At 48.8% G+C, this 26,257-nt stretch overlaps 1 protein-coding gene across 5 annotated transcripts in view; it reads left to right on the forward strand.

Moving 5' to 3' along the window:
- The first annotated feature begins 10,401 nt into the window (after window positions 1-10,401).
- The window catches only part of SYT6 (synaptotagmin 6), a 66,966-nt gene continuing 51,110 nt past the window's right edge, over window positions 10,402-26,257 (forward strand). For 3 of the 5 annotated variants that reach the window (XR_009735181.1, XR_009735183.1, XM_061410530.1), the window contains exons 1-2: window positions 23,430-24,131; window positions 25,531-26,086. Coding sequence is in view for 3 of the 5 variants with exons in the window: in XM_061410530.1 (XP_061266514.1) it covers window positions 23,611-24,131; window positions 25,531-26,086 (1,077 nt within the window). In the remaining 2 variants the exon portion in view is untranslated. Of the gene's footprint in view, window positions 11,368-23,429; window positions 24,132-25,530; window positions 26,087-26,257 lie in introns of those variants that run through there. The other 2 variants (XM_061410531.1, XM_061410533.1) reach the window with 2 other exon arrangements.

Genomic DNA, 26,257 nt, shown 5'->3' on the forward strand with positions numbered 1-26,257 from the left:
AGAAGAAATGGAGTAGCCATCATGGTCAACAAAAGAGTCCTAAATGCAGTACTTGGATGCAATCTCAAAAACGACAGAATGATCTTTGTTTGTTTCCAAGGCAAACCATTCAATATCACAGTAATCCAAGTCTATGCCCCAACCAGTAATGCTGAAGAAGCTGAAGTTGAACGGTTCTATGAAGACCTACAAGACCTTTTAGAACTAACACCCAAAAAAGATGTCCTTTTCCTTACAGGGGACTGGAATGCAAAAGTAGGAAGTCAAGAAACACCTGGAGTAACAGGCAAATTTGGCCTTGGAGTACAGAATGAAGCAGGGCAAAGACTAATAGAGTTTTGCCAAGAAAATGCACTGGTCATAGCAAACACCCTCTTCCAACAACACAAGAGAAGACTCTATACATGGACATCACCAGATGGTCAACACTGAAATCAGATTGATTCTATTCTTTGCAGCCAAAGATGGAGAAGCTCTATACAGTCAACAAAAACAAGACCAAGAGCTGACTGTGGCTCAGATCATGAACTCCTTATTGCCAAATTCAGACTTAAATTGAAGAAAGTAGGGAAAACCACTAGACCATTCAGGTATGACCTAAATCAAATCCCTTATGATTATACAGTGGAAGTGAGAAATAGATTTAAGGGACTAGATCTGATAGATAGAGTGCCTGATGAACTATGGAATGAGGTTTGTGACATTGTACAGGAGACAGAGATCAAGACCATCCCCATGGAAAAGAAATGCAAAAAAGCAAAATGGCTGTCTGCAGAGGGCTTACAAATAGCTGTGCAAAGAAGAGAAGCAAAACACAAAGGAGAAAAGGAAAGATATAAGCATCTGAATGCAGAGTTCCAAAGAATAGCAAGAAGAGATAAGAAAGCTTTCCTCAGTGATCAGTGCAAAGAAATAGAGGAAAACAACAGAATGGGAAAGACTAGAGATCTCTTCAAGAAAATTAGAGATACCAAGGGAATATTTCATGCAAAGATGGGCTCGATAAAGGACAGAAATGGTATGGACCTAACAGAGGCAGAAGATATTAAGAAGAGGTGGCAAGAATACACAGAAGAACTGTACAAAAAAGATCTTTATGACCCAGAAAATCATGATGGTGTGATCACTGACCTAGAGCTAGACATCCTGGAATGTGAAGTCAAGTGGGCCTTAGAAAGCATCACTGGGAACAAAGCTAGTGGAGGTGATGGAATTCCAGTTGAGCTATTTCAAATCCAGAAAGATGATGCTGTGAAAGTGCTGCACTCAATATGTCAGCAAATTTGGAAAGCTCAGCAGTGGCCACAGGACTGGAAAAGGTCAGTTTTCATTCCAATCCCAAAGAAAGGCAATGCCAAAGAATGCTCAAACTACCGCACAATTGCACTCATCTCACATGCTAATAAAGTAATGCTCAAAATTCTCCAAGCCAGGCTTCAGCAATACGTGAACTGTGAACTTCCTGATGTTCAAGCTGGTTTTTAGAAAAGGCAGAGGAACCAGAGATCAAATTGCCAACATCCACTGGATCAGCAAAAAAGCAAGAGAGTTCCAGAAAAACGTCTATTTCTGCTTTATTGACTGTGCCAAAGCCTTTGACTGTGTGGATCACAATAAATTGTGGAAAATTCTTCAAGAGATGGGAATACCAGACCACCTGACCTGCCTCTTGAGAAATCTGTGTGCAGGTCAGGAAGCAACAGTTAGAACTGGACATGGAACAACAGACTGGGTCCAAATAGGAAAAGGAGTACGTCAAGCCTGTATATTGTCACTCTGCGTATTTAACTTCTATGCAGAGTACATCATGAGAAACGCTGGGCTGGAAGAAGCACAAACTGGAATCAAGATTTCCGGGAGAAATATCAATAACCTCAGATATGCAGATGACACCACCCTTATGGCAGAAAGTGAAGAGGAACTAAAGAGCCTCTTGATGGAAGTGAAAGAGGAGAGTGAAAAAGTTGGCTTAAAGCTCAACATTCAGAAAACTAAGATCATGGCATCTGGTCCCATCACTTTATGGGAAATAGATGGGGAAACAGTGGAAACAGTGTCAGAGTTTATTTTTGGGGGCTCCAAAATCACTGCAAATGGTGACTGCAGCCATGAAATTAAAAGACGCTTACTCCTTGGAAGGAAAGTTATGACCAACCTAGATAGCATATTCAAAAGCAGAGACATTAGTTTGCCAACAAGATCTGTCTAGTCAAGGCTTTTTCTAGTCATGGTTTTTCCTGTGCTCATGTATGGATGTGAGAGTTGGACTGTGAAAAAGGCTGAGTGCCGAAAAATTGATGCTTTTGAACTGTGGTGTTGGAGAAGACTTTTGAAAGTCCCTTGGACTGCAAAGAGATCCAATCGGTCCATTCTGAAGGAGATCAGTCCTGGGTTTTCTTTGGAAAGAATGATGCTAAAGCTGAAACTTCAGTACTTTGGCCACCTCATGCGAAGAGTTGACTCATTGGAAAAGACTCTGATTCTGGGAGGGATTGGGGGCAGGAGGAGAAGGGGACGACAGAGGATGAGATGGCTGGATGGCATCACTGACTCGATGGACGTGAGTCTGAGTGAACTCTGGGAGTTGGTGATGGACAGGGAGGCCTGGCATGCTGCGATTCATGGGTTGCAAAGAGTCGGACGAGACTGAGCGACTGAACTGAACTGAACTGAGCAGTATGGGCTCAGGAGTGAGACTTCCTGGGTTCAAATTCTGGCTCTATCACTTGATACCTATAAACTGCAGGTAATAATAGGGTTGTTGTAAGAATTAAATGATGCAATCCATATTAAGCAGCTTCCCTGGTGGCTCAGACAGTAAAGAATCTGCCTGCAATGCGGGAGACCTGGGTTCAATCTCTGGGTTGGTAAGATCCCCTGGAGGAGCAGGGCAGCCCACTCCAGTATTCTTGCCTGGAAAATCCCCATGGACAGAGGAGCCTGGCGGACTACAGTCCATAGGGTCACAAAGAGTTGGATACAACTGAGCGACTAAGCACAGCACAGCACATATTAAGCAAGCAACATAGATTTTGAAACACAATAAATCTTAGTGTTTGATACTGTTAGTATTATTTAGTATTTAAAGCCCTCAGAGTAGATGAGATCTCTCAAGAGAATATGCAGGGACAGAAGAAGGGATGAGAGTTGAATCCTGGAGAAAAAGGAAGGGTTGGGAGGAGGCAGACAAGAGAGAGTGAGAGAATCAAGAGAGGAAGGCGATCCAGAGGGAATCATGCCACCGAAGAGAATTTCACAGTCAATGTGGGCCTGGGCACCTCTGCAGCAAAGAGGTCAAAGAACTCATTTTAAACCAATTTCACGTGTGGCCTCTCTCCACAAGTGATTATGAGCATTCTCCCAGGATAGAGCCCTTCATGGGCTGAGGGCTCTGCACGCTGTGTGTGCTTACGGGAAACAACATAGGACTGTATCTCACGTGCCTGGTACAGAACTGGATCTTAGTAGGATCTCAATAAATGCTGAATCAATGAATGATGTGAAAACACAGGCTCAAGTTCTGGCTCTGCCACTTGCTAATTGATCCTGAGACAGTTATTTTTAGCCTCTCTTGAGACCTCACCTTGTAAAAGAAAGATAATAATATCCACTTTTTAGGGCTGTTGCAGGTATGAAGTGAGACATCATATAAGAACGTGTTGTGTAAACTGTACCACTTTACAAATGTACAGGAGTAGGCATGAAGGTGGGGGCTGAGTCAGTAAAGTCATTCATGGCACTTCTAGCAAACAGAGACACATAGATGAGGCTTGGGAGCAGGGATAAAAAAGGATTTTTATTTTACTGAATGGATGGAGGCTACAATTTAGGAAGCAGATTTGTTCTCTCCAGGGGGTACAACCCTTCCATTGCACAGGGAGTGGAAGGCCCTTGACCCAAAACTCACTCTGTTGAGTCCTCCTGCTTGGGTTCTGTTGAAATCAAGGATTTAAGACTTTCTAGTTTTGACAGGACCTTTTGTGGATTTGTCGCTTTAATTAGTTTTGGCATTTTATCTGGTTTCTTTTCATTAGTGGAACAGCCAGAGTCCTGAGATTACAAACCCCCTCCAGGCTCCTGGGGGATAATTCCAGTCTTTGGGGTCCTGGTTTTACCAGAACCTTGACTTGGCCCTTCCTGGAAGCTGTGCTATGACCACAGGACACAAGCCAGCTGCCGCAGAGACTCCCTAAGCTGCCCTCGGAGGAGTCTTGTCTCTGTCAAGAGTGGAGCAGCCAAGCATGTCCCGAGCCATGAAGCTGTCTGGCCCCAGCCCTGTGTTTCATCAATGATACTGTTTTCTCTAGACCAGCAACTGGGTCCAAGGGGTAATTGGATGACTAAGGTCAGAGGGCCAAGACCTTTGCAAAGATATAGGGGTGAATCTTTCACTGCTCTGTAATTTCTTTCCAAGTACTTTTTCTTTATTATGAAGTCAATTTTAAAATATTATAACCTTTTTTGTAAAACAAAAAAATTATTCATACCCTCACCAGGGACCAGAAGGCCCAGATTCCAGTTATCTGCTACTTCTTAGCTTGTGTGACCAGGGACCAGTTACTTAATTTCCTCATTCACCAAATGGACTACTAGCACCCTTACATTCTAGCCTTAGGGTTGTTATAAAATTAAATGAGAGAAGGGACTTCCCTGGTGGTTCAGTGGTTAAGAGTCTGTGTTCCCAATGCAGAGGGCCTGGGTTCAATCCCTGGTCAGGGAAAAGATCCTGAACACCACAGTGAAGATCTGGCACAGCCCCCAAAAAAATTAAATGAGAGAAATTTTCTCTTGGCAATCTTCAGTTTATGGGTTAATCTTTAGCCAATGCGCCTGCTGGCTTTCCCTGTATGGTCTGACAGAAAGAAGAAGGGGTAGGAACTGTTGTTTGTTTGAACACCTGCCATGAATCAGCCATAAAAAAACAAGCATTTAACTCCAGGCATTTAATCCTTGTATACTATAAAGCAGACCTCATATGTCCCAATCTACAGATGAAAAAGTTGAGGTTCAGAGAGCTAAGATACAGTGCCTCAAGTGATACAGTTGGTAAGTGACAGAGCCAGAAGCTGAACACAGGTCTGTCTGGCTCTAAAACCCATGCTCTTTCTTCTACACAAAGTCAGTGTGAAGAGGAGCACACTTGGCTTCTTTTCTAGCTCTTCCGCTCCAATATCATTCTCACTTCTCAGGTAATGCAGAGAGCGCCCTAGGCTCACGATGGTTAGGTCCAGCTCTAAAACTGCTTTCAGTTCAGTTCAGTCGCTCAGTTGTGTCTGACTCTTTGAGACCCCATGAACTGCAGCACGCCAGGTCTCCCTGTCCATCACCAACTGCCGGAGCCTACCCAAACTCATGTCCATTGAGTCAGTGATGCCATCCAACCATCTCATCCTCTGTCGTCCCCTTCTCCTCCTGCCCTCAATCATTCCCAGCATCAAGGTCTTTTCAAATGAGTCAGCTCTTCGCATCAGGTGGCCAAAGTATTGGAGTTTCAGCTTCAACATCAGTCCTTCCAATGAACACCCAGGACTAACCTCCTTTAGGATGGACTGGGTGGATCTCCTTACAGTCCAAGAGACTCTCAAGAGTCTTTTCCAACACCACAGTTCAAAAGCATCAATTCTTCTGTGCTCAGCTTTCTTTGTAGTCCAACTCTCACATCCATACATGACTACTGGAAAAACTATAGTCTTGACTAAATGGACCTTTGTTGGCAAAGTAATGTCTCTGCTTTTTAATATGCTTTCTTTCCAAGGAGCAAGCGTCTTTAAATTTCATGGCTGCAATCACCATCTCCAGTGATTCTGGAGCCCCCCAAAATAAAGTCAGCCACTGTTTCCACTGTTTCTCCATCTATTTCCCATGAAGTGATGGGACCAGATGCCATGATCTTAGTTTTCTGAATGTTGAGCTTTAAGCCAACTTTTTCACTCTCCTCTTTTACTTTCATCAAGAGGCTCTTTAGTTCTTCTTCACTTTCTGCCATAAGGGTGGTGTCATCTGCATATCTGAGGTGATTGATATTTCTCCCGGAAATCTTGATTCCAGCTTGTGCTTCTTCCAGCCCAGCGTTTCTCATGGTGTATTCTGCATATAAGTTAAATAAGCAGGGTGACAACATACAGGCTTGATGTACTCCTTTTCCTATTTGGACCCAGTCTGTTGTTCCATGTCCAGTTCTAACTGTTGCTTCCTGACCTGCATACAGATTTCTCAAGAGGCAGGTCAGGTGGTCTGGATTACAGATGATGATTTCTGACCTTGAACCTGTATCTGCTTTCCTGGTTCCCAGACTGCTTTGGCCTACAAGCGTTAGTTGCTCAATCGTGTCTGACTCTGTGTGACCCTATGGACTATATAGCCTGCCAGGTTCCTCTGTCCATGGGATTCTCCAGGCAAGAATACTGGAGTGTGTTGCCATACCCTTCTTTAGGGGATCTTCCCGACCCAGGGATTGAACTCATGTTTCTGTCTCCTGCATTGGCAGGCAGGTTCTTTACCATTAGTGCCACCTAGGAAGGGCAAATATACCCTTGGCTTAGGTAGTTTGAGGTGGCTTCCCTCATAGCTCAGTTGGAAATGAATCTGCCTGCAATGCAGGAGACCCTGGTTTGATTCCTGGGTTGGGAAGAGCTACTGGAGAAGGGATAGGCTACCCACTCCAGTATGCTTGGGTTTCCCTTGTGGCTCAGCTAGTAAAGAATCCATCTGCAATGCGGGAGACCTGGGTTTGATCTCTGGGTTGGGAAGATCCCCTGGAGAAGGGAAAGGCCACCCACTCCAGTATTCTGGCCTAGAGAATTCCGTGGACTGTATAGTCCATGGAGTTGCAAAAAGTCGGACACAACTGAGTGACTTTCACTTTCACTTTAGATAGCTTGAACTGTTGAGGACCTTTCTTAAAACAAAAGCAAGACTGGACTCTCAAAAACACCTGGGCATTGACTTAGAGCTCTACAATGTCTTCTCTATCTTTCAGGGAAGGGGGAATTCCTGGAAACTCTTATAATGGCATGGAGGGGTAAGATTTGCAGAAGTCATGGAGCTTTGCCTAGAGTTGCTATGTTGGTGTGGGGGTGAGGGGTACAGGGTGACATCTGCTGGAAATACTGATAAAGCTGTTTTGGCAGAAACCCCATTGGGATTCCATGGAAGAGTGTGTTCCAAATAATGGTATAAAGTTACTCCCACTCCCCAATTCAGGACATCAACTTAATTCTTCACCAGCAGAACAGGTTGAGCTGATGTCTGTTGTCTTAGAGAAAATTGAAAACCTTCACAAAAGTGGCCAGATGCTTCAGTAAGCAGGAGATTGGAGAGGTGGAGAGAGGAGATCAGTGGTCTTCAAGGTTGGGTCAGAGTCCTCTCGGCTCCAATCTGCTTAGCAAAGCGGTGGGTCTGCTTGTGTCTATTTCTCTGTATCTATGAATGTCAGACTGCTCCCTTTACATCTCTGCTGGGGGTATGGAGGGGAGGAGGGAATGGGGAAAGGGTTCCCTATTTAGAAATTGCATTGAGATGGAAAGACAATATGACACATCGGCTCATGTCAAAGGAGCTCATTCTTCCCGCCTACAGCATTAGCAATTTCCTACTGAGGTTTAATTTTTTAGAAATTATTATTTTGTTTTAATTTATTTTATTTGTAGCATAACTCAACAGGACATTGCAGCTCAGAGCAGGGTGGGAAGTTTCCAAGGGCAGTCAGGCCACTGCCTAAGAGACTTGGGGTGGGGGGCAGGGGAAGTGTACTTCAGTTATTTCTGATCAGAGGAGAGCATAAGAGTGGGAGGCTGCTGGCTTTTGCCTCAAACCTCCTCTCACTTTGCCTTTTGCCTCACCTCCACCCCCTTCTCCTGCTTCTGAGCAGTCTGGCCTGGGGAGTGGGGGGAATCCAGTTTACAAAGCTCCAGCCAGGACTGTACAGGAATGAGAGTAACGAGGGAGGAGAAGCCCAAAGAGAGTCTGGACATTTTAAACTCACCCTTTTCTTCAGAGCCAGAAAAACCTCACTCTCTCCTTCTTTTCCCTGCTCAGCTTTCTCCTTTCCTCTCCTGTAAATCCTAGAGTGTGGTTGCTGGAAGAAGCCTCCAAGAGCTTCTCATCCCACTTAGTTATCTTGTCAATAAAGAACCAAGACTCTTACGGGAGCATGACTGTCCCGGGGCTGGTTTGGTGTACCAGCCCTGGGACCCAGCCCCCTGTGGCACAGCTCTGTGCCCTTGTTTGCCTATGCCTTGCTGGCTCTGTGCCTCCTTCACTTTCCCATCTTTAACCCCCAAACTTAGAATGTTTTCCTGGGACTTCCCTGGCAGTCCAGTGGTTAAGACTCTTAACTTCCACTGCAGGGGGTGTGGGTTGGATCCCTGGTCAGGGAAAGAAGATCCTGCAAGCCAAAGAGAGGACAAAGAAGAATCTTCTTCTGAGAGATAAGAGTTGAGGGGTAACAATTTCACTTCTTTCTCTCCTCCCCTACCCGGGTCTGAATAGGACTCTGGAGTCTGAATTTAGTCTTTTCAAATGGGAAGAAACCTAGATGTGTTTTGGGAGTGGGCTTGCAGTCTAAAGGGATTCTAAAGAGGAAAGAGTCCCATCTTTACATGAGGATTTTTTCTTTCTGCTTTGTGGCTGGTTATGTGACCAAATGTATCAGCAATTAACTGTGGGGAGAGGGCAGGAAGATGACAACTAGGGCAGAGCTTTTCTCTTAATGTAAGAATCATTAAATAATTACGTTTCTCTTTTATCTCTCTTTGGGAATCAGTGTTTCTTTATGGGCCCCTTTATAAACATGCCAGTTCTGTGTCTCTCTGTTCTCTGCATCTCTCTCTTATATTTGTCTCGGTACACGTCCCTCTCATCCTCTGCCTCTCCATGTGTCTCTCTTTCTCTTATCTCTGTCTCTCTCATCACTCTCATACACACACACGATCACTTACACAGTCCAAATTCAATAGTTATTGACTGAACGGGGAGCCTGAGCCCCCTGCCCACAGCCCTGTCAGAGCGAACCTTTTTCTCCCCGTGTGGTTGAGAAATGCCAGGTCCGGAGCTGCTGCCGGGGCGCCAGAGACGCTGCAGAGCTGCCTGCCGAGTGTGGAGGCAGAATCCGGGAACAATGAGAAATTATCTGTTAATTCTCGGTTCCTGCCACCTGCTCTGCTCCGAACAGGATCCTTTGCCTTCAGTTTAGATGCAAATTCCCCCACTCGTTGTAAAGCAAAATATTGATTTCCCTGCATCACAGGCCTGGGCCCTTGGAACGGACCAGTGTTTTTTTCATTCTCTGCAAAGGCAAAACAAGGCGCTTTGTTCTGCAAATTTCCCCAGGAACTGGAGAAGGGGAGGGAGAACTTGCTGCTGCTGAGTAACAGAGCTGCCATAAACAGGGGCAAAGAGCAGTTAGTCTCCATTTGTTATTTTATATAAACACAAACCTACCCCCTCAGAAATTGCTAATGAGTGTGTGACAAGGGGCCTCTGAGCTCCAGTCTCTCCAGGTGGTGGAGGGAAAACTGATGGGACCTCTGGGCTCTTCAGGTAGGTTCTTAAAGCCTCACTCTTTCTTGACAGTGCAACTGAGCACCTCTCACAGGAAGGTGGCCTGGATTGCATTGTGTGGCCGGGATCATGTCTTCTCAGTCACTCCCGCCTGAGTTCCAAGTCCTCCCCTATCGCAAGCTCCTGAAGTCAGAGTGGAAGCTTCGAACCCGCCGCAATTGCCCGGCCTACCTCCCTCTCCTAATGGGGTGCCCATGCCACCAGTTGCATCAACGGAGCCTTCAGCACCATGGACAGAGCTAGGAAGCGCAGGCGGTTTGCCAGGGTCCTCTTAAGCGTCGTCTTGACCCTCCGTACCCGGGGCACTAGCTGCCCAGGGCTGTCAAGGGCCGGCTAGCGCAGATGGCACACGATGGAGACAGCCAGGAGCTGGGGCTCCGAATCTCCTCTCTCCGGGAAGTGAGTCACCGCCGGAGCCACTTCCAATTAGCGTGTTAATTAGGAGGAAAGACCCTCCTCCTCCACCCGCCACCCAGATACACATCAGCCTCCTGGCTTTCAGAGACTGCAGCTAAAGTTTCCTTCTCAGCTCCGGGAAGGCAAAGGGACTTGAACCTGGAGTTTCGGGTGAACCCCACAGAGGAAGAGGCCCACCCGCCGACCAGCCGAGAATGCAAGATTTTTGTGACAGGCCCCGCAGGGGCCTGGCGGCTGTCCACAGACCTCCAGGTTGAAAGGGGCACCTAAAAGCCCCCTCAGTCAACCTGCTTCTGGACCTGACGCCACAGTTCCGAAAGGGGAGTTCTGCCCAGTCTAGCCTCAATCCTTCCGTTTAAATTTCGGTCCTTTTGGCTCTTGTTATGCTTATCAGCAAGCGTAACGTCGGTAGTGTTACACCGCTGCGGGGACATGGGTCTGGCGGGAACCGAGGGCCCTCTTGAAACGCCCCCCGTTCTTATTCGCCAGAAACTTTCCCCTCCGGTTGCCATGGAGAGAGACGGCCGCTGCCTCCCGTCGCCATAGCAACGTGCGGGTACCGCGGACAGCAGGAATGAGGGGCTCAGAAAGTCTTTTTGCAGTTCGCATCGCCCCACAGTCTTGGGGTCTTCTGCCTTCGAAGCTGGCACAGGGGGCAAGTCTGACTAACTTCCCCGATTAGGAACCTTGGCCAAGGTCCTCCCACTCCCAGCAGGGTCATCCATCTTTCTAGAATAGGTTTCTCCATTTCGTTGCCACTTGTGTGGCATGTGGCAATTTACCCAGTGTTTTCACAACCACTGTCTTTACATCTCCCCGCAGCCCGTGAAGCACTCATTTTCATTTGTACCCTTTTCACAGAGAGGAAAAATTGAGGTTCAGGGAGGCCCAAGGTCACACCAGGCCGTGAATGCGGAGCCGGATCCTAGGCTCTTTCCCAGGTCTTGAACCCTCCAGGATGCGGGACAACTCGGTCCCTCCGCCTTGAACCGCCCGGACTCAGACCGGTCGCTGAGTGTAGAGGGGGCGGCCGTGAGGCGCCAGACTTGCCAGCTGCCGCGGGATGCCACGTGAGGGGCGGAGACCCTGCGGGGAAGTGATTAAAAGCCGAACGGAGCCGGAGGGGGCCGCTGCGGGGAGGGTCTTCTTGGGGCCGCCTTGCCCCGCCCCAGTCCGGCCGCGGCGCGGGTTCCGGCGGCTGCTTGGAGGGCTGCGGTGTCCGGGGCATGAGTGGGGTGCGGGGGACCGGGGAGCCTCGGTGCCAGGCGGCGCTCGCGGTCCTGGCCTCTCTGTGCCGGGCCCGGCCGCCCCCTCTCGGGCTGGACGTGGAGACTTGTCGGAGCTTCGAGCTAGAGCCCCCAGAGCGGAGTCCGAGCGCTGCCGACTCAGGTAACAGGAAAGCAGAGGCCCCTTCCCTTCCTGGAGTCTCGCCCTGGGTGTCCCTGCTCCCCAAAGCCCCAGCCTCGGGAACCCCGGAGCCTATGTGGAGAACTCTAGCTCAGGATTCTGGATTCGGATCCAGCCCCGGCTAGTGCACTGGCCATCGCTCGCAGAACAAGCATAGAGACGCGAAGGGGATCCGGGAGGGAGAGAATACCCCTGCTTAAACCTGTGTGACTCTGCGGTGCCCCCGCGGAAAGCCGGGCTGCCAGGACGCGGCTCCCCGAGGGGCCTCAGTTTCCCTCTTGCTCTCTCTGCTTGCCCCGCGGGCGATCTTCCCGCGGAGGGGGTCCGTGGAGCAAGCAGGAGACCAGGAACATCCCGGCTGAGGAAGTAACTCGTCTTTTCGGAGGGTGTCAAGGTCCCTGGGTGCGTCTGTCGGTCTGTCCCGTCAGTTTATCTGATCTCTCGGGGAAGGCGGCCCCAGTCCCCTGGGTCTCTCAGGGAGAAACTTGGGTCTGCGCCTGGCACGAGGTCTTTGTGTCCGGGTGTCTCCGACTGCGAGTGGCTTTCTGCGTCTCCGCTGGGGGGCGGGGGGCGGGGTGGGGGAGGGTGTCTCGGCATCCTCCCCGCCGCACCCCCCACTCCCCACCCCTATAACTCGCTCCCTCGGTCTCTCTGTGACTCACTCGGACTCGGGGCCGATGAGCGACGGAGCCGGTGTCTCTCGCCGACTTCGCCAAGCGGGCGCCTCCTGCCCGAACGGCGCGGACCCTGCGCCGGACGCAGTCCCAGGCGGCTGCCGAGCCCAGGAGGGAGCCCGAGCCGGGTCGAGCTCGCCGGAGCCGGTGAGTCGGGAGCGCTAGCCCCGCGGGGCCCGGGCCTGGCGCGCGACTGCGGCGTCTCCCGGGAGTCGCGACAGCGGGAATGGCGTGTCGCGCCCTGGCGGCGGGAACCGCGGGAGGGTGGGCGGCGTGGCGGTTGGCCCGCCGCGGGTATTTACCTGCCTCACCCGCGCCGCGCGGCCGCGCTCACCCCCGGCAGCCGGGCTTCTTTGTCCGGATCCCGATGTCTGGAGGGTCCTGGGCGGGAGGGAGTAACGCGCGATGGGGAGAGGCTGGGGGCAGTGTGAAGCCTCGAGAGAGAATACGGAGTGGGGGTGGGGAGGTCCTGCAGGGACCCGGGCTCCGGGGTTCCTTTGGCTCCACAGACTCCACCCCTCCTTGTACCCCAACCCTGACCCCCGTGGCGCTGGGCCTAGAGGTACGCTGGGGTCGCCCCGCGGCGGCGCATCATCCGCGCGGGAGAGCGAGGAGGGGGCCCCGAGAGGCGGGAATTTTATCTCCACGCGCTTCTCCTGGGACCAGAAGCGGGGACTGGAGCCGCGGTTCTGGGAGGAGGTACAGGTGGAGTAAGCTCTCCAGAGGCCGTAGGTTCCAGGGCCCTGTTTTCACTTGAGGTTAAAGGTCGGAGATGTAGCTAGGTCCTAGTTTAGGAACAGGGCCGCTGGGGAATAGGGGAGAGGGAGGAGGGTAGTGGCCCCGGGGAGGCTTGTGTGCGTGAGGGGGCTGTGTCCAACCGTGGGGCGGGTGGAGCCCACCTCGGCTCTGTGTGGGTTGTAGGGGGCGCTGCTCCCCCCAACTCTGGTCCTGGCAGTGTTTAATCAATGAGCTGATTACTGCAGCAGAAAGGACTGAGGTTAGATATGCAGAAGAACTTTTAGAAGGTTGTACGGTGGTGGAGGTTGATTCTTCTTGAAGAATCTCTGAACAAATTAGGCCCAGTAAGTATTATCAGATTTTGGTTCTCAGGTGCCATCACCTCCTGCACTACCCAACTCCGTATGCCTGTCAGACACACAATTTTCCCCAAGTCAGGGAGTCTCTTCCTGCCTGCCTCCCCAGCTCCCTTCCCTTCTTTGCTCCAATGATCCTTCTCCAGTGGGTCTCTTAATGCTTGCTCTGACCCCCTCAGACCCTAAATTCAAGCTGAGAACACACCTGTCGAGTTCTGGATGGAGACTCTTCCTCCTGTCTGTTTAGAGCAGAAATGCTAAGGGTGGGGGGGCAGCTGGCATACATGTGTACACATCCTGATACAGGAAGGCATTGGTGTTCTGACTTCAGAGGGACACCGCATAGTCTGCAATGACAGGTACCTGGATGGCCAGGCTGGGGATGAGGGAAGGCTGAGGAGTAAGAGCCAGCAGGCCCAGATGAATCAGTATGCCTTCCCTGCAGGCTGCTTCAGAGAGCAAGGTTGAATTGTCAGCCCTGGGGAACTTTAACTTTGGCTGCTGAGTCACAAGCCCTGGGGCCAAGCTGTGGGGGGAGGGGTCTGAAAGGGATGGGAGAGGCAGAAGACCCTTGATCTGAGCAGGAAAAAGAAAAATGGTTAAGTGTGGCTTTGGGATCTTGGAGGCTTAGGTGTGCATGGAGTCTGGGGTGATGCTGTGGAATTTGGGATCAGGCCCTGAGGTATCTCACACCCAGGCATCCCAGAACAACTGCATTCCAGAACAACTGTCTGGGTCCAGATTCTCCATTCAGAGAAATGCTGCATCTTTTCATTTGCAGTTTCATGAAAAATGCAAGTGATGAGAGTATTCCCAGATCCCTTTGCCATTGAATGTTTTCCTCTGCCTTTCTACTCCTGTAAGTCTCTAGCTCATGTAATTTTAAGTAACATCCTGAGATTCAACAACTGAGATTCTGACTCTACTATCATTTTTGGGGACCCTCTTACATGCCAAGGTCTGTGATACGAATTACACAAGAAATCTCAATCAGACCCTGAATTGGAAACATCTGTACACAGCTATCTGAGCTAAAAGCAAGTCCTATCTTTTCTTTAAAAACTCTAAAGGTAAAGGGTCTGCTTTCCTTCTTACTATCCACCTGCGCTCACACCCCACCCCCACCCCCACCCCAGGGATACTAGCAGGCAGTTCTTCACCTTTCTTTGTGTCCTTTGCCTTTTGGAGGCGAATAAACTTTTTTTTCATAAGCCAAGTTGCAGAGTGTTAGGTGTGGGTAGCTTGGGTTCTGATAGCATTCTCAAAGTAGTGAGAAGTACAGAGTTGTTCCAGAAAATGCAAGGATCTGTTGAGAGAGCCTGAGCAGCCCTGCCCCTCCCAGGCTGGCAGGCAGGAATGATTATTCTTTGGTGCACTTATGGCCATGAGATGTATGTGATGTTTGTTCACTTTTCTAATGACTCTGGAGATGTTCTGTGATTCAGCCACCTGGCTTTGAAGTTGGCCTTTTGCAGCACAGATAGTATTTCTCCTGCTTGTGATGCCAAATTAAATGCACAGGATTTCATCCAAGCACACAAAAAAAGTTCTGTTTCTGTAACTGAGTCAGTCCCTCACTCCTTGATGGAAGGAAGGAATTCTGCAGATTTTGCCCTCTCTGGGGAAATGTGCAATACATAATCCTTTAGAACCCATGGTGATGATATTCAGACTATGGTGTGTCTTGGGCTTTAAGATTCCAGAACCAGGATCAAGGATCTAGGAGTTGTAGAGCCCTTGGATTTACAGTTCTAGAAGTTACCTTCTCTCTGTGTAGGAACTTCAAGAGTGGGGATGGTAGATACAGAATGTTCCATCCTCCCAAGCTCTGCACAAAAGATATGTTCTTTTCTAATTGTTCTAGCATGACTGTGTCCTCCCTGTCCACAGAGTTGGAGTATGATGTGTGACTGAAAATAATGAGGACTAAGATTGAAGCATGTGGATCAGGCCAGGTTTTTTTAAGATCTGTATAAGGCTTCCCTTGGAGAAGGCGATGGCACCCCCTCCAGTACTCTTGCCTGGAAAATCCCATGGACGGAGGAGCCTGGTAGGCTGCAGTCTTCACGGGGTCGTGAGGAGTCAGACACGACTGAAGCGACTTAGCAGCAGCAGCGGCAGCAGCAGCAGCAGGGCTTCCCTGGTGACTCAGATGGTAAAGAATCTGCCAGCAATGCAGGAGACCCAGGTTCAAGCCCTGGGTCAGAAAGATCCCCTGGAGAGGGAAATGGCAAGCCACTCCAGTATTCTTGCCTGGAGAATTCCAAGGACAGTGGAGCCTGGTGGGCTACAGTCCATGGGGTTGCAAAGAGTCAAACACGACTGAGTAACACTTTCACTTTCCCACAGAACTGTCTGGAGTGGGGTGGGGGGTAGGGGGAACATAGAGTAAGAGAAAAGTCCTGACACAGCTAAGTGGCACCCCTGCTAGTCCAACTTAGGAAAAGATGCCTAAAAACAGAAGGTGGAGAAAAAAGGGGGAAATTTTTAAAAATAAAAACAGAAGGACACAGCCACAGTTAGGAACTGAAAGCAGAGGGACTGAAAAGTGGAGGTGAGCAGTACATCCAGCTCTGGATTCTCCAGGTATATGATACTACCTTATCCCTCCCTTCTCTCTATGTGGGGACTGAACTGTTTTTCTTGCTCCATGAGGTCCAGGCAAACCTCTTTTCTCACTGGTTGCAAGTATAAACAGGGAGATGGAGGTGGAGGAAAAAGAATCCAACTTTCTGTCTGCCCCTCTCCCCATCATCCCAGCCTTGACTGCTCCATTCAGAAGGGCCACATATCCTGACCACCAGGCAGAAAGGTACAGTTACCATCCACCAAAATAATAATACTAAAATAATCCCTAAATTAATGCCAATGCTCTGTTAGCTATGACACTCCATATTAGTCTCCGATTTATCCCTGAATCCTCTAATGATGGTGGAAACAGGCACCCAGTCATAAAGCTTGGTGCGGCTGTAATTAGTCCAGCATTGTCTCTCCTCATCACAGCTTTTCCAAGAGCATTAATTCCTTCTCTGTTTGGACTCCACTAATTATCCCCATCAGTAGTTCAGCCTGGATCTCTGAAAGAAGGAAAGGAAGCAAAGGCTTCCTGCTTCCCCTCCCCCTAACCCTGAATTTTAATTATACCAGGTTCTCCTAATAAATTTACAAGCAGAGCTTATTATTAATGGAAGATGTATGTGAGCCTCAGAACAAAATAGCCTTCATTGTCCCAACACACACACACACACACTCTCTCTCTCTCTCAGGGATTTCTCAGGTACATTTCCAGATGGGACTTTTCCAGGGGCCATTGATTATTTGCCTGATGGCTATAGTTTCTGCATCTTCCAGGGAAGGAGAAAGAGATGGGGGATGAGGAGGCTGGTCCCCAGAATTCTGCCCAGGTTCAGAGGGTCAGGCTAAAAACCTGAAGATGCTCCCCACCCTCTCCTAATTATAGTGAAGAAATGCCTCCCCAGCTTCTTTGCCCAGACTTTGCCTCTGGAACACTTCAAGTCTGCCTCCAGACCCCTCAGGGAACTGCTCAAGACCCTGGGCTTCAACATCAGAAAGTCCCCAGTTCAAATCTCAACTCTTCCGCTTAGGTACACTTTGTACAAGTTACTACCTTAACATCTCTCAACGTAGTTACTTTATCTTTGAGAAAGTGAAAGTGAAGTCGCTTCGTTGTGTCCAACTCTTTGTGACCCCATGGACTGTAGCCCACCAGGCTCCTCTGTCCATGGGATTCTCCAGGCAAGAATACTGGAGTGGGTTGCCATTTCCTTCTCCAGGGGATCTTCCCGACCCAGGGATCGAACCCGGGTCTCCCGCATTGCAGGCAGATGCTTTACCCTCTGAGCCACCAGGGAAGCCCTTCTTTTAGAGATGAATACTAATTTCTTAGGGAGGATGTAAAGATTAAGAGATCTTGTAAGGGGCACAGCACTTACTATATAGAAATAAATAACAAATACTGTTACTAGGGCTTCCTTGGTGGCTCAGATAGTTAAGAACCTGCCCACAATGCAGGAAATGTAAGAGACATGGGTTTGATCCTGGGTTGGGAAGATGCCCTGGAGAAGAGCATGGCAACCCACTCCAGTATTCTTGCCTAGAGAATCCCATGGACAGAGAAGCCTAGTGGGCTACAGTAGTCCATGGGGTCACAAAGAGTCGGACGCGTCTGAGCAACTAATACTTTCATTACTAGTCTTCATATTAATGGTTCTGACCAGAGTCTTTTCCCTTCCTAGATTAGACACTGCACCTTCCAGGGTTTGGGGCCTCTGAGTTTCTTGCTGGCTGCTCCCTGAGTTGTGCGAGTCTGTGCCTCCAGCTGTGTCTGCCCAGGAGCTCCTTCACTGAGGCAGCTTTCACTCTGCAGAGCCTGACATTGCCCATTTCTGAGGGTCCATCAGCGACCCCAGACCCTGCAGCCAGCTTTCTCCAGCTTTGAGGGGAGCAGAGGAAATGGTCCTTTCTTTTCACTTCCTCTCTCCAGTTTATCTTTTCAATTACAGTCTGTTAGCAAGAATGTCTTCCTGACACGGAAGCCCATTAGAAAAATGGGAACAATAGCAAGCGATGAGAAAGGCTGATAAATCCTAACACTATGGGTGGAGAGAAGAGGAGGGAGCACTGGAGTATCAGGGCTCTGTCTCTGGAGAAAAAAGTGTCAGTGGGGAGATAAGAAATGCCTGGGTTGCTAATTAATAGCCTACCATTTTCCAGAGAGAGAGAGGGAGGCCATGAGCCATCCCCCCTGTCAGACAATCTCACTTAAGGTGACAGGCAGGTCCTGCCCTGATGGCCTTCAGGGAATCATCAGGAAAGAAGGGGCCTTATCATCATCACCAGAAAAGAAGGGTCTTAAAGTCTCTCACATGTTTGCCCCCTGGTTCCATGTCCCCCTTCCCTGCCTCAATGGCCAAGCTTTGGGTCCATTCTGTACCCAGTGAACTATTACCCACCACAAAAACAAAAACCAGGAAGAAATAACAGCAACTTACCTTTGGGAACTTTCACCATATATTGGGCTTCCCCGATGGCTCAGTGGGTAAAGAATCCACCTGGCAATGCAGGAAACACAGGAGGCACGGTTCAATCCCTGAGTTGGGAAGATCCCCTGGAGGAGGAAATGCAACCCACTCCAGTATTCTTGGCCTGAAAAATCCTGTGGACAGAGGAGCCTGGTGGGAGCCTACAGTCCAAAGGATTGCAAATAGTCGGACACGACTGAGCAACTAAGCACACACACACCATGTATCCAGCATTGTGCTCAAGGCCTTACTTCATCTAATATTTACAGTGATTCTTTGAAGTAAAAGAGGAGACCAATGTTTGGAGAAGTTAAGTAACTGGTTCAAGGTCACACAGTTGATGAGCGTGCTCTGTGGTCATTCTGGCACTGGTGCTCAGTGGAGATGTCTGCCTCGTGTCCCTGAGCACTTCCCCAGTCCAGGCTAGAACCCACATGCCCTGCACAGCACCAGATCACTGGGTGTGTTTCCGAAGCCAAGTCCCATCTCTATCTGCTCTCCCAAAGGCTGCTGGGTAACTGGTCAATATGGTTCCCCAAACCAGGTGCCCGTAAAATACTGGTCTCCTCTAATACCTAATACTGAGTAATGGACTTCTTTTCCCCAGTTTCCAAGCAAACTTTGCAAAAGCATAGTACGTTCTGCATTGTACATTTTTCTTCCATGAATTTCTTCTTATTCCTTTGGAGCTTGTTCACCAGCTGGTTGGTGACAGTAATGGCAAAACAACTGAACAGTGAGTACTGACAGAAAAACTTGGAGATGTGAGATCTTTCACATAGTATGTATTACATCTTGAGATACAGGGAGATCTAGCTATAATATATATGTATTATAATACATATTATATAGAGACATAATAGAATAATTGTATTATATAATATATATATTATATAATAGAATAATTGTATTATTTTTACTGGTAAGATTGTTCCTAGTTTGTAATGATAAAGTTAAAGCTATCTCTCTTATTAGTGTTCATGGTTTGCATGTGTTCTGCCCACTAAACAAATTTTAAAATTAAAAGATGTTCAAAATCAGACTGGGCAGAACTAGACAATTCTAATAAAAATAGCAAATATTTATTATATGGCTTACTACATTCTAGGCACTGTCCTTTGCACTTTTGATACACTTGATCTCATTTAAATCTCACAATGACCCTATCAGGTAGATATATTACTCTACCCATTTTACAGATGATGAAACAGAGTCTGAGAGAGATTAAGAGTCACAGTTGATAACCAGTAGAGATGGACATTGAATGAGCCCAGTCTGACTCCAAAACAATGCTTCTTTCTCTCCAGGATGAAGGGGAAGTAAAGAAGGAAAAGGAGAGGAAGGAAGAATAGAAATACAAACACTTAGGAAGTTCGTCCTCTTTTTCAATGTGTAGGACTTTCTCCCTTACCAGAGGCTTACCTCTCTTTCTTTTATTGGAGGATAATTGCTTTACAATGCTGTGGTGGTCTCTGCCATATGTCAACACGACTCGGTCATAATTACATATATACATTCCGTCCTTCTTCAGCCTCCCTCCCCAAGCCCTTGCCGCCTCCCCAGGTCGTCACAGGGCGCCAGGCCGGGCTCCCTGTGTTGCACCGCAGCTTCCCGCTAGTTATCTCTGTTACGCATGATAGTGTGTATATGTCAATGCTGCTGCTGCTGCTACTGCTGCTAAGTCACCCCAGTCATGTCTGACTCTGTGCGACCGCATAGACGGCAGCCCACCAGGCTCCCCCATCCCTGAGATTCTCCAGGCAAGAACACTGGAGTGGGTTGCCATTTCCTTCTCCAATGCATGAAAGTGAAAACTGAAAGTGAAGTTGCTCCGTCATGTCCGACTCTTCGAGACCCCATGGACTGCAGCCCACCAGGCTCCTCCATCCATGGGATTTTCCAGGCAAGAGTACTGGAGTGGGGTGCCATTGCCTTCTCCTATGTCAGTGCTACTTTCTCAATTTGTCCTACCCTCTCCTTCCCCCACGGTGTCCTTATTCTCTCTTACCATGAAGCTAGTGTATGGTATAACATGAAGAGCACTGGGTCAGAACTCAAAAGGTGGCTAAACTGCCATCAAAATGCTATCTGCCTCAGAGGGTTGAGGTTCAAACAAGACTTGAGTGGGGAAAAGGCTGTGAAGGCTGTGTATGCACCTGCAGTTTACTAGAGGCAATGCATCCTGGTGGGTTGGTCCCAGCAGGCCCGGGGTAGGAAGGCAAGTGTCTTAGGTCACCTGGGCCTTTGGACAGCCCTTTGTGACACGTTTTCAGCCAGGCTCTGAGGGCAGGCTGAATTCCAGGTCACACGCAGTGATTTTAAAGGAGCTAAATCCTCTGCAATCATACACACCGTGGCCTAATTCTGGTCTTACCAGCCTTGCTCACCACCTCGTTCCCCTGTGGTGTGAACCCACTCAGCATTGGGACCTAATTCTATTTGCATGGCCCGCCTGTGAGGTATCCTGGAAGAAGAGTCTCCAGGCAGAGGAAGGGCCTCCTGGCCTTACATAACCAGTATTGAGCACCAGGTGCCAATTCCCAATAATCTCACAGTGCTGAGGGGACAACAGCCAGGGGTCATGTGGAGACACATTCCAAATAGCAACCATGCTGAGGAAAAATTGATTCCTCCACCTCTCTTTTCATTTATGAATTCAGTTTTGTTTTTTTTTTTTTTGTCAGACTGAACATTTAAATGCACTCTCTGCTCTCTAGATTCCCCCCATTTCTCCCCCTTTCTCATTAAAATTCTAATTATTACCAGAAGAAGAAAGATGTATGATCAAAGGAAAGCAAAACCCTAGAAATACCTTTTGTTTTAAGGTGACTCATATTGCAGAGAATGCACCCGGAACCGCTGTAACAAAGAACAGATGTGGAGGGCTCAGAGATGGCCAAATACTTTTAAATACACACACACACACACACACATATATATCTGTGGTATATACTTAGCTATATCTGTGATAGCATTCCTGTGAACCCCAAGGGTATCAGGGCTTAAGGAAACAGTCTTCAAACTATTTAGATCATGAAATCATAACAGCAAAATTTATTTTTATTTAATACTTCCAATATGTGTTTATTTGCTCCCATGTTCTATACACATGTACAAAAGGGGTATTGTAAAGCTAACTCTCCAAACACTTAGCAGTTGTGTGACCCTGGGCAATCTATTTAACCTTCTGTGCCTTAGTTTCCTCATCTGCAAAATGAGGATAATAATCTTCACCTATTTCACTGGAGAGTCTTAAATGAGTGAATACATAAAAAGCACTTTGCGCCTTGGACATTGTAATGTTCATAACTTGACTAAATTCAATAACAAAATTCATTACTATCAATTTGTATATTATAATTCATATTTTTTTATTTTTCAGATAATGAATAAATATTCAAGAAATCTAATATTTTTTTCTCTTACACTCCCAGGATGCATGCACACTGTAATTGGAGACCTTTAGTCTAGAAGTTCACTTAGAATCAGTTTGTCTGGTCCCTAGCAGTCTCTGGTGGACTAACCTCAGCTCCTATGCTGGGGAAAGGCTCCCAGGTCTCTGTGCAGGGGCCTGGGGCCTGGAGAAGGTGGCAAAAGGCATGAGGGTCCTATGTTCTTATTCCTTAGTCCTGAAGGCGGTAGCTGATCAAGGCCAATACCCTGCAGCCAGGGAGTCGGGAGGCAGTGCTCGCTCCCCAGAGATGACTGATGTTTTGGCCTCTTCCTCAGGTCCCTCTGGAAGGAGAAGAGCTTTCCCTGGGGCCTGTGCTGTGAGAGTTCTCTTGATCCCCCAAAGAGGGACCAAGCATCTCCCAGCCTAGTTTAGTACCAGGAACAAGGCAAGTGCTCAGTAAATATTGGTTGAGCGATAATGACAGCTGTTTTATTTGACATTGATCGACTGATTCATTCATTCATTCTCATGTGTCAATTTCTATGCTGAGCCGTGAGTCAGACAAATGAAAAATAACACAGGGTTACAGTAACCTACAGTTTAATCCAGGACAAACAGTCTGGGACAGTGGAATGAGCCCTAGGCTGGGTGGGCAGTGGACATCTGGACCCTGGTGTAGGCTCTGTGATCTCTGACCACAGGCAAGTCCCTCATCTGGAACACTGCTCCCACCTGCAGAAGCACAGCCTGACCTCAGTACTTGTAGGGTCATTCCTCACCTTAAATCCCAAGATTCTTAAGGCTTGGGACAGGATAATTCATAGGCCTGCAGTGGCAGGCAAGTAACAGGGACAGGAGCTGGTGAGCATACAGCCTTCCGAAGGGCATCGCCAGTTCTCAGTATGTGGGAGCACAGGTCCAGTTACCAAGACCTCAGGCCATTTCCAGAGAAGCCAGGAATCTGGTGTGATGATGACGATGGTGATGATGGAACTGCTTGATTTTTCAGTCATACGCAAGCCAAACAAGCCTCTTCTGGCTTGTCTACAAGTGACCTTTGTGCAAACCCATTGGTTCAAGGCTTCCTGATGTCTCAGAGTAAGAAGAGGCCTTGAGCTCAAAGGTTCATTCCTAAAGGTGGGGTGCGGGTGAGGGGCGTGCTTAGTAGCTTCTCCCAGAGAAAGGCATCCTTCACAACTCTCCTAGGGTAATGGACATCCTACTTGGGGCACAGGGTGGGACAGTGAGTGCCTGCCTCTGAATCAATCATGACTTTCAAAAATACCAGTGTTACAGCAGAACCACAGGAATGAGGGCAAAGGACAGCTATCGGAATTGTTTGTATTTAGCTCTGAAGTAAACTGTGTGGATCAGATTCCAACTTGGTATGGTGTGTGTGGGCTCAGTCATGTCCAACTCTGTGCAACCCTATGGACTTTTGCCCTTCAGGCTCCTCTGTCCATGGGATTTTCCAAGCAAGAATACTGGAAAGGGTTGCCATTTCCTTCTCCAGGGAGATTCCAACTTCATACAAGTATTTGTTGAGCCTACTGTGTGCACACTTCTGGGAATACGGGAGAAGCATTAGACCTAATCCCCACCCTCAAGGAGATTATGCCTGATCTCGTTCTCTTCAAGTCAACCTATTCACTATATATTAGCTCCTGCTGTGGGCTTGGCGGGCTTGGGGTGAGTGAAGAGAATGAAGTTTCTCAGCCTGGGGTCCCCGATGCCTCACAACCTGTGGAGAAAGAGAACTGTCTGCAAAAAACTACTCTGCTTTAAGTCTGGCCATAGTAACAGTTCTAATAGAAATTCAAACAGCATCCAAATGTGAACGCTTCACGAATTTGCACATTTGCTTAGGCTGCTATTTAAATTACCTTCCCTTCCCTGGGCACATGCCAACAGGGAGTCGGGGAGGCAGCCCAGGTGCTCCCCAAGCTGGCGGTGGGGGGAGGGGCGAAGCTGGAGAAATCAGCCTGAGGTGAACACAAGGCTGCAGATATTTCACAAGTTGGATGTGGAGCACTGACCCTACAACCATCCCTCCTCTGCCTGGGCAGCCTTCTCATGACCACTCTTTTCTCTTCTTCCGTCTCTGTCCCTTGTGTGTGGCCCCTCTTCGAAAACCCTTCCCGGCTTCTCCCCACCTCTGTCTGTCTCTGTGCCTCCCTGCCTGGCTGAGGGCAGGCACCTCTGTCAGCCTCCTCGCAGTGGTAGTTATTGTGTGTGGCGTGGCCCTGGTGGCAGTTTTTCTCTTTCTCTTTTGGAAGCTGTGCTGGATGCCCTGGAGGAACAAGGAGGCCTCCAGCCCCTCCTCAGCTAATCCCTCCCCGGAGGCCCTCCAGAGCCCCAGCTCCAGAGGCAACATGGCGGACAAGCTCAAGGACCCCCACACCCTGGGCTTCCTAGAGGCGGCTGTGAAGATCAGCCACACGTCCCCAGATATCCCAGCTGAGGTGCAGATGTCCGTCAAAGAGCACATCAAGCGTCACACACGGCTACAGCGACAGACCACAGAGCCAGCATCGTCCACCAGGTGAGGGGTGGACCCCTCCCTTCCTTAACTCTACATTCCTGAATCCAATACATGAATGAGATTCCAGCCTGTGAGGATCAGAGACTGGAAATAATCATATGCGTATTCTGGTTGGAGAATATGTCAGATGATGTCTTCCATGGTGGGTGATTGGCTCGGAGGTGGGCACCAGGGGTGACTTCAGGAGAGGGGAACCTTGGAGGTGGGGTGCTGTGCAGGTGGTCAACCCTGAGATGTGTGTGGGTGGGAGGTGTTGGCTTGTCCAGAGGGAAAGGAATATGCAAAGGTGCAGAGACATAAAAGTTAATGATGTGTCTATGTCCGCACCGCCTCTGAGATGGAGTCTGCAGTGTGTGGGAGAGAAGCAAGAGATTCCTAACATTTTGAGAAGGAGAATAGCCTTTGCCAGAGTTCCCTGCCTTACAGAAATTGGATACATGACATTCTTTATCTGAACAAACAAAATGACAAAAAAACAACCACCATGTAATGACAAAAACCTACTCTAAATTCAGAAACTTTTATTTATTTATTTTTTTAATTCAGAAACTTTTAAAAGATGTGGAACGTGCATGCATAAGGCGTTGTATTTATTAAAAATTTGGGGCTCTTATGGATTCCTGGGTCCAGGATCCCAGCGGTCCAGCCAAAGGGAAGCAGGCCTGGTCTTCAGATTGAAAGCCAGAAATGGTACAAGTGCTGGGTCACATTTACGGAGTTTGTTTTTTGACATCAGGCAAATTGCTCATTTTCCTAAGCCTCAGTTTTCCCAACTGTAAAATAGGGCTAATGACGCTCATAAGGTTGCTGTGAGGAGCCAGTGTAAGAATCCATGCAATAATAAGAGCTTATTATATACCTGGCTCTGTTCTAAGCACTTTGTGTGTATTCCTTTCACCCCACAGCAATCCTATGCAATTGCTACTTTTAGTTTTTCATATCTTACAGTACAGAAAGATTAAATAATGTGTCCCAGGTCATGTAGCTACAAAGTGGCAGAGGGAAAGGGGGTAATGATCCTGGTGGTGATGAAGGAATGCTGTATGGAGGGTGGGAAAGGATGGTCCTTCTAAATAGGGGAGCTTTTTAAATAGGTGAACCTGAGTCAACGTCTTCCAGGAAAGAAACCTAGAAAGCCAGAAGCAGAAAAGCAGGGGAAAAGATAATGATCACAATGGCTAACCTTTACTAAAGCTTGTTATGTACCAGGCCCCATTCCAACTACTTTACGTGGATTAAGACATGCGCACAAAGTGCGGCAGAGGTAAAGGGGGTCAGCTAGCAGGAAGTAAAGGGGGCCTCACACGGGGTAGGATGAGCCGGGCCCCGAGCCATGTCGGTCTGCACCCCGCTCTCCGTCCCCCGACCTCACTCTCTCACCCTTCCCCCCCTCCTCCAGGCACACGTCGTTCAAGCGCCACCTGCCGCGGCAGATGCACGTGTCCAGCGTGGACTACGGCAACGAGCTGCCCCCAGCCGCGGAGCAGCCCACCAGCATCGGCCGCATCAAGCCCGAACTCTATAAGCAGAAGTCGGTGGATGGGGACGATGCCAAATCCGAGGCCAAGAGCTGCGGGAAGATCAACTTCAGCCTGCGCTACGACTATGAGAACGAGACCCTGATTGTGCGCATCCTGAAGGCCTTTGACCTCCCAGCCAAGGACTTTTGCGGCAGCTCCGACCCTTACGTCAAGATCTACCTCCTGCCCGATCGCAAGTGCAAGCTGCAGACGCGGGTGCACCGCAAAACCCTGAACCCCACCTTCGACGAGAACTTCCACTTCCCGGTGCCCTACGAGGAGCTGGCTGACCGCAAGCTGCATCTCAGCGTCTTCGACTTTGATCGCTTCTCCCGCCACGACATGATCGGGGAGGTGATCCTGGACAACCTCTTTGAGGCCTCCGACCTGTCCCGGGAAACCTCCATCTGGAAGGACATCCAGTACGCCACGAGTGTGAGTACCGCTGGCCCTGGGGGCCTTTTCAGGATTTATAGTTCTGGATTTGAGTGGATGTGTTCCTGAACCCCGAAACCCCTAGAGACAAATGGGCCTCTGCCCTTCAGGATGTGAAAGGGGACCCCACCTCATAGCCCAGCCCACCCCGGGAGAAATCCTTGCACTGGG

Source organism: Bos javanicus, chromosome 3, assembly GCF_032452875.1.
Source record: "Bos javanicus breed banteng chromosome 3, ARS-OSU_banteng_1.0, whole genome shotgun sequence".
Taxonomy (NCBI): Eukaryota; Metazoa; Chordata; class Mammalia; order Artiodactyla; family Bovidae; genus Bos; species Bos javanicus.